The 8,012-nt window shown below is 38.2% G+C and overlaps 1 protein-coding gene across 5 annotated transcripts in view; it reads right to left on the bottom strand.

Annotated features, from left to right (window-relative positions):
• tbrg1 (transforming growth factor beta regulator 1) overlaps positions 1-7,363 on the bottom strand; it is a 12,837-nt gene extending 5,474 nt beyond the window's left edge. The window contains exons 1-9 of one of the 5 annotated variants that reach the window (XM_059564817.1): positions 7,223-7,363; positions 6,624-6,763; positions 2,462-2,519; positions 2,296-2,378; positions 2,162-2,198; positions 1,820-1,882; positions 1,071-1,289; positions 927-997; positions 1-131 (exon numbers count right to left, since the gene is read on the bottom strand). The exon at positions 1-131 is cut by the window's left edge and continues 102 nt beyond it. In XM_059564817.1, coding sequence (XP_059420800.1) covers positions 1-131; positions 927-997; positions 1,071-1,289; positions 1,820-1,882; positions 2,162-2,198; positions 2,296-2,378; positions 2,462-2,519; positions 6,624-6,739 — 778 coding nt within the window. In that variant the 5' untranslated portion in view covers positions 6,740-6,763; positions 7,223-7,363. Of the gene's footprint in view, positions 132-926; positions 998-1,070; positions 1,290-1,819; positions 1,883-2,161; positions 2,199-2,295; positions 2,379-2,461; positions 2,520-6,623; positions 6,850-6,902; positions 6,953-7,222 lie in introns of those variants that run through there. The other 4 variants (XM_059564818.1, XM_059564816.1, XM_059564819.1 and 1 more) reach the window with 4 other exon arrangements.
• Positions 7,364-8,012: the final 649 nt, after the last annotated feature.

Genomic DNA, 8,012 nt, shown 5'->3' with positions numbered 1-8,012 from the left:
TCCCTGGGAGAGCAGCGCCCCCTGCTGTGCTGGAGCTCAATGTAACGGGTGGGTGTGTGCTGCAGCTGGGAGTCGGGACTGACTCTCCTTCAGCCAGAGACTGATACTGCAACAAAGACTTCAACAGGAATCTGGAGAAACGGTGCCAAAATAAGTGCCTATTTCTTAGGAGTCGGGAATGCAACTAATGGTTATTCAGATTGCTGGTTATTTTTATATATTTGATCCAGTTGACAAATAATACTAAAACAGTACCATATAAGCCTTTTTTTATTATTATTATTATAAGCTATTATGAACCTTTAAACATTTAAAGTAACTCAGGCTTTTTTGTTTCACATACATATACAGCATTGTTATTTTCAAAATAAGTCTCTTCATGCTTAACAAGGCTGCATTCATGAGAACAAAAATACAGAAAATAATGTTGTGAAATATTTAAAATATTATATATAAAATATGAATTTTTATTTTATGCAATTTATTTATGATAGAATGCTTAATTTTCAGCAGCCGTTACTCCGGTCTTCATTGTCAAATTAAATCATTCTAGTAAGCTGATTTGCTGCTCAAGAAACATTTCCTATTTTTATCCATGTTGGAAACATTTTCATATTTTTGTGGAAACCATGTTACATTGTGTTTTTCATGATTTCCAGGAGAAAATTCCAAACAACAGCATTTATTTTGAATAGAAATCTTTTGTAACATCATAAACTTCTTAACTGTCATGTTTATTCACTTTAATGCATCCCTGCAGAATAAAAGTATTTGTTTCTTTTGAAGAAAAAAATATATATCAAATACAAAACAGGACTAAACAGCTCCAATGATTTTCAGTATATCATCTTTTTAAAATAATAATTACAATTTTCATTTTCAATCAGGTATATTTTGTAATAAAGATAACTGAGTGTTGGATGTACCTCCTTTCATCTTTTGCCCGGACAAACTTCTCTTCCAGGTGAGCAATCTCATCATATAACGCTGCATTTTCCTGTGAGTCAAAGGGCCCAAATTCAAGGATGGTTACCATAATAATGTCTAAAGCAGGCTTAACTTTTACTTACAAATATCATAGCACGGGCAGCCTTGCGCAGACGCATGTACTTCAGCCGATACTTCTCGTTTTGGTTCTTACGATTACCCTTCCTGACCTTAGGCCTGGACTCAGTGTGGCTCGTTGGAGAAGGCAGGGGTCCCAGGGACGAGCCGGAGCCCGAGCCCGAGCTGGAGAAGGTCGACTGGGCAGAGAATGCCTGCAATGCATGCTGTCTCTCTTCATCAGTCTGCATATGAGTTACAAATCATCAAAGAGTTTTACAAACACAAATCCAACAGAGCTTATTTGTCAGACTGGTAAAAAGAAGAACTGTTTATTACAGCTTCCCACAGTTGTTAAATGAAATTAAATGGCTTGAATCTATTTAAAAGAGAAGTGTGTCTTTTGAGTTTTATCTTCAAAGTAAGGCCATGATAAACTAACTTTATGAAGAGTATAAACAGCAGTTCTTTTGGTTTTTATGGTTCAATGTCAACATCTAGATGATGAAATGAAGTGTGGGCAAATATTTCTTTCATGAAAATAAATGTTTAACAACTGGCAAAACACACACTTCACCTTTGAAGTTAAAATAACATCAAATATAAATTGAAATTATCATGTTTGTCATTGTTTGACACGGACTCCAAACAACACATATAAAAAAAGAAAATGATGATTGGACAGTTTAAAAAAAGTAGCAAAAAAACAAAAACAATGTGGTGCTTTTCATCCTAATACAAAGTATTTCTAAACACTGACAGCTAACTGACTTACCAACAGGGCAAAAACTCCATTCCTGCTTTCAATCCTCTTGAAGCGTCTGCTCCCTTTCTGTGTCTGGAACACACCGTAAAACTAAAGCAAAAGCTGCAGACTACTTCTAATTTAGACTCTCTTAGCGACAGACTGCTCTGACTTCACCCTTTTCTCCTATATTAGTCATTCTAAAACTTTAATGAATGTAAATATGATAGACAAATACAAATGAAATCATGCACTAAATTAAACATTACTGGTACTGAATGGAAAGCATAAACTAAAAAAAAGGTACATGACTGACAGGTAACAGCATGACGGCATCATAAATAAACCTGCGCTGTGGACTGCGAGTCTCACCTCTCGATACATGACCGCCTCAAGGCTTGACTTTGCACTGTGAAATAGTAAGAGAAGCAGTGTTCATCTTTACATTTGTGCATGCCGTTATAAAGCCGAAGGAAATTTGAATAGTTTTTAAATCATTTCTTTACTTTGACTGCACCAGTCCACGATCGATGATCCGTTGCTTAATCTCCTTGATGTGCATGGGCCGCCCAGCCTCTTCAAGAACAATCTTAAACAATCAGAAGAGTCAGTGACTTGATTACAAGACATGTACGTGAAATAACAACAGCATGATTTAAGAGAGATGTTCACCTGAGCAGCGTCGAGCCAAGTGAGATTCGGTTTATCTGCAACCTCATTAGGGGTTTCACTGAAAAAAAAAAAAAGAGCAGCAGTATATGAGATAAAATTTCTCAAACACATCTTTGAGACCATAGTTTGTTTTTGTAGGCCCCAGTAATGAGGTAATCTCAGTTATCAGTGTAACTATTATTTATAATATTTCTAAAGTAATAAAATAAGTATTGATACAAAAAAACCCCTGTATGATGCGTAGCACTTGTGCCCGTTTGAGATTCTCATATTTACACTTAGTTAAGAAATATCACACGAGCTGTAGGCTAAGTGCAATATCACACGAGTGCAAATGTGGTACTCATCTTATACAACAGTTCCTTGTGAAGTTAATATTGTGTTATTTCAGACACAACGTTGTCTGTTTTGCTAAATTTTGCCAACCAGACGATAAAGACAAAGCAGAAATGTTCATCTCTGAGCAACCCACAGCTGCATTTCTTTTCTTAACCCATGTTTTGAACTATTTTGTGAACCACTTGGCGCGTTGAATCATTGGCTATAGTCACGTTGGCTTTGAAGATGCGCTGCACAGACCGATCAGTGTTTGACATCAAAATACCACAAGAGCGATTCAAAAGCCAAAGGAACTTTGATGTCACACATTGATCAGTCTGATAGTGATGATCCGCTTTAAGTCGAACAAGCCTAATGATTCAATGAACCATTCATAAAGAACCCTTTACTTCCATAGACAGTAAAAGAAATGGACACAGCGACCCCATTGGAACTCAATTGAGACAGGTGAAGCCCATTTTTAGCGATTTTTAGCACTTCCGTTTCTGACGCGCAGACTCAAACTAAGCTTGATGACGTCAGCAACCTGTCTGACAGATGTAAATCTTCTAGTAGCTGTGCGTGAAAACTGCCATTGTTAATCTTGCAGAGACGGCGAGCTTGAGCGGGGAGTTCTTTGGCGTGAGTGAGCAGGAGTAAGTATTCTGATTAATTATTTTGTATAGTATTTTAAAATGTAACGCCAGGGCTTGTATCTATGGGCTTCTCTCTTGACGTCTTCCCCGATTGCCTGCGAGCTTCTCCTCCTGTCTGTACGATAATTTCTCTACTGTGTGACAGAGAGTCGAGTGTTAATGAAGCAATCGTTAGCCTATTTTTACAAAAACTGTTTCTACAGGGCCATAATGTAACATAGAAGGTAATGGAGCCCTTTATACATTGTCGTGTATCTTTAAAAATAAATAATGGACAAATGGAGTCTTTAAACGCCTCAGATGTAAAGTTATTCGCTGTCAAAGTGACGCCAAAATGAATGGGAGTCAATGGGATGCTAACGCAAGTGAAGTTCTGCTACAAGATGGCGGCACGCGGCCGACTTCAACTTCCGGTCGACTTCCTTACCACCTGTTTACTTCACTCCTGAATGAATCAGCCATTTGAATGAATCAAATGAATTAATTAATGACTCAATGACTTAATCATTAAGACATTAACCACCACCTACTGGCGGTTTTAATTTATTATTTAAAGACATTTTATTAAAGAAACAATTTTATATTTTCATAGCAATAATAATAAAATTAAGAAAATAAATAATTAAAGTTATAGTTCATCCAAGCCAAAAATTTACTCATTTACTCAGATGGTCCAAAAGAGTAGGCTATATGTAATACATTTTATCAAACAAAATATTCTTGCTGAACCTACTTTTTGTAATCGGTGTTTGATGCTTTACACAATGATGACTTTAAATGATCTTTTGGGAGAAATTTCTACAAATTTGATGTGCGATTAATTTGATTAATTAATCACCACATCATTCATATATAAAATATATATATAGACCCCTTAATCGCCTACGTCACTGTGACGTCACCGCTCTAGCTGGAGGCAAAACATAAGACAGAACTCATTGCAGGTGCGCTAAAAGTTTGAGGTTTTGACTTTAAAATGTCTTGTTGGGTTTTTGGCTGCCAGAATAGAAGGAACAGCACTTTTGTTTCAAAACTAAAGTTTTACCGGATCCTGGCAGACATTCCTTCACAGAAATCATGAAGACAATTGTGGTTGAATGCTATACGGCATACAGACTGGACGGAGATTATCATAAATAATGCTCGTGTTTGCAGTGCACACTTCATATCAGGTAAAATAATCTATGCATATGAACTGGTGTGTTGGTTTTATTTAGTAAATCAGCAAGTTTCTGTTTTATAGGTGAAAAGTCGCCAACCTTCAGCGCACTAGCTAGTTTAAATGTTAAACAAACATACAGCGATAGATGTGTGTGCCATCCTTTGAATGGTCTTTTAAAATAATACACATTGCTAATCATAGTTAGCCCAGCGATAGGTTACATTAGAAAATAAGCCTTGACAAAATTCCCCATACCACCCAAAAGTAATTCATATGGCCGTATGGCATACGGGTCAGGTAGCCTGCTTCCATCCGCGAGAGATAATAAAAAAAAAAAAGCTATCACGGTCCCGCAGAGTCAGGGACTGTACATATTCGGACAGTTCCGAACCTTCTTCTGCATCCATGTTTAAATCCCTCCTTAAAAACGTGCTAGCTTACACTTGTCAACATTGCGTCCGCGCCTCTTTTTGCCTCCAGCTAAGCCCCGCCCACCCAGAGACGTTGGAATGTTTACAAACTTTTAAGGGGTCTATATACACATACACACACAGTACTTTCAGTATATTTAACCTTTATTCCACCCTCTCATTGGGGGCAGGTGTCTTCTTGGGAAAAACATCAAACTTGTTTGTGCTATACCTGACATATTCATGGAAGCTACCAAAGTTCTCTGGTTCACCTGAATTCAAAGAAACTGTCCAGTGGAAAGCACCTGAGACTCAGTGTATGAGACATCAAATATTTAAATGTCTATTGCTTATTTGGTACAGCCATGCATCAAACTTTTGAGAAACAATCCTGGATCATGTCAAATCATCAACAATAAAATCCAGATAACTGAGTCATCCACGTACAAAGAACAGACCCCTGGAGAGCATATGCCGTGTACAAACATCTGATTAACATCTTCCAGGCGCCAGTTTTTCATACATTCTAAATAATAAAAGTCTTAGAGACATTTTCTAAACGTCTATTTGACATTCGCTAGGAAACGTCCTATAGGCGTATTGCAGATGAGCAAACACACACACACACACACACAAAAAAATAGATCTTGCAGATGTAAATGCAGGTGTCAAAAAGACATCTCCATGATTTATATGAGCTATCAGGAATGTCTTACTTTTTAAGGATAGTTCAGCCGAAAAAAAAAGTCTGTCAACATTTACTCAACCTGAAGTTGTTCCAAACCTGTATGAATTTCTTTCATCTGCTGAACACAGAAGATATTTTGAAGAATATAGAAAAACCAAACAGTTTCTGGTCCCCACTGACTTCAATACCCACATTCTTCACAATATCTTCTTTCATGTTCTTCAGAAGAAGGACAATCATAAAATTTGGAACAACTTGAGGGCAAGTATAATTTTTTTTTTTTTTTTTGACAAATGATCCAATTAAGTAAATATTAAATAATTGGTTTTGTATGCTTTTGTTGTGCTTTAAATAATCATACTTATTTTAACGTAACATACTTCAGCTCATGCAAAATACTTGATCATAATTGTAATTTATAAATTTAATTATAATTAACTGCAGTACATTTCAATATTATATTTAATTGTACTAAATTCCAACTTTATTACAAATGTGTAAATGCATATGAACACATGCAAGTCTTTGAAAACAATAGATTCCGTTTATAACCTTTAGAACCATATTATATCCACTCAAACGCAATTGTATGGTGATATAATACAATGACGCTGAATGATTACTACACAATGTGTATGGTTGACACAGAAGCCTGAGTCACCATGTACAAAAACAAAAATGCTACCAAAGTAGCGCCACAGACACAGGACACGTATATTTATGTCTGATTCCGTCATTCCACCACGGTAACCGCTGTACTTATTTTACGGAACATCAAATTATATCTTGGCAGCATGTCCTAAAACAACAACAATGGCATTTGGGGGTGTTTCCGTGCAGTCATACAAAACAGCTTTTCAGGCGTCTGTGCTAAAGTGAAGGGGGTTTTTCATCGATAACGCATTCATCCTCTGGCCAACAAACTCACGCGTCCAGACTCTCCGCGGCTCCAGTCAGGCTGCTCATGCTGTCCAGCGCTGGGAACAGAGAGTAACTGCCCTGCCCGTCTGCCTCCATCTCCGACTCAAAGTTCAGGGAATCCATCACTGTCCGATCAGTGTTTTAAAGCTTTATCGGGAAAGAAATAAAACACAACATTACTCGTGCTAAGCTAAAAACAGGATCACAAAAACAGTCCAGCAATGCAGAAAGTCAGGATATCGGGCGACCTGTGATCTCACAGGGTATTTTCCACTGCGTGTGTAACTGTGCTGAAAAAAAAAATGCATCTTCTATGCAAGCTTCAATTTACAGACATGCTTATTTTAGCATGTGTTCTCAGAGCTCACGGGAACCACCGATCGATTAATAGAATTGTTTAGTGTTTCGGGGGACACATTTAAGAAGCACACCGTTTTGGGAGCTTCAGCGCCACCTATTGGATATTTACATATCCTGTCACTGAAAGTTGAAAGTACTGACAAAATGTCTATATTCTAGGCCCCTGTAAGAAAAAGTGATGAGTAAATTGAAGAACTTGATGAATTTATTTATTGCAGCACAGCAGTGACAAAGTACATGTAGTACCTTGGGTTCAACGGAGTCAAAAAGAACCCAGAACATCCTAAGTTCAAACCTTTTATACATGTTCAGTTTACTACCCTTCATGTAAATGAAGTTGCTCATCTTGTAAGAGCTATAGTCTCTATGTTAATTAAGTTCTGACACCCCTTTGTCTGCGGTGGTTCTCAGTGTCCCACACCATTCTACAATTGGTCACCATTTGCTCAGGATGTGATCACCCCTACTGGTCTACAAACAACATAACTGTTGACTTTCTTCTTCTCTATAATAATTAAGCCATTTTGGCCAATGCGCTGCAGAGTTTAGCTCCAACCCTGATCAAAGTCACCTGTCTGTGATTTTCTAATGATCCCAAAGACTTTGATTAGGATGCTCAGGTGTGTTTGATCAGGGTTAGAGCTAAACTCTGCAGGAAAGTGGATCTCGAGGTCCAGATTTGAGGATCCCTGTTCTGAGGTGACCAAAATTGCCATTTTCCCAGGACACGTCCTGGCCAGTAATTCTATATTAGGGGAGTCGTGGCCTAATGGTTAGAGAGTTGGACTCCCAATCAAAAGGTTGTGAGTTCGAGTCCTGGGCCAGCAGGAATTGTGGGTGGGGGGGTGCATGTACAGTTCTCTCTCCACCTTCAATACCACGACTTAGGTGCCCTTGAGCAAGGCATCGAACCCCCAACTGCTCCCCGGGCGCCGCAGCATAAATGGCTGCCCACTGCTCCGGGTGTGTGCTCACAGTGTGTGTGTGTTCACTGCTCTGTGTGTGTGCATTTCGGATGGGTTAAATGCAGAGCACA

This window comes from Carassius carassius, chromosome 13, assembly GCF_963082965.1.
Source record: "Carassius carassius chromosome 13, fCarCar2.1, whole genome shotgun sequence".
Classification (NCBI taxonomy): domain Eukaryota; kingdom Metazoa; phylum Chordata; class Actinopteri; order Cypriniformes; family Cyprinidae; genus Carassius; species Carassius carassius.
The sequence above is the reverse complement of the archived record's forward strand: the minus strand, read 5'-3'. Positions and strand labels throughout refer to the sequence as shown.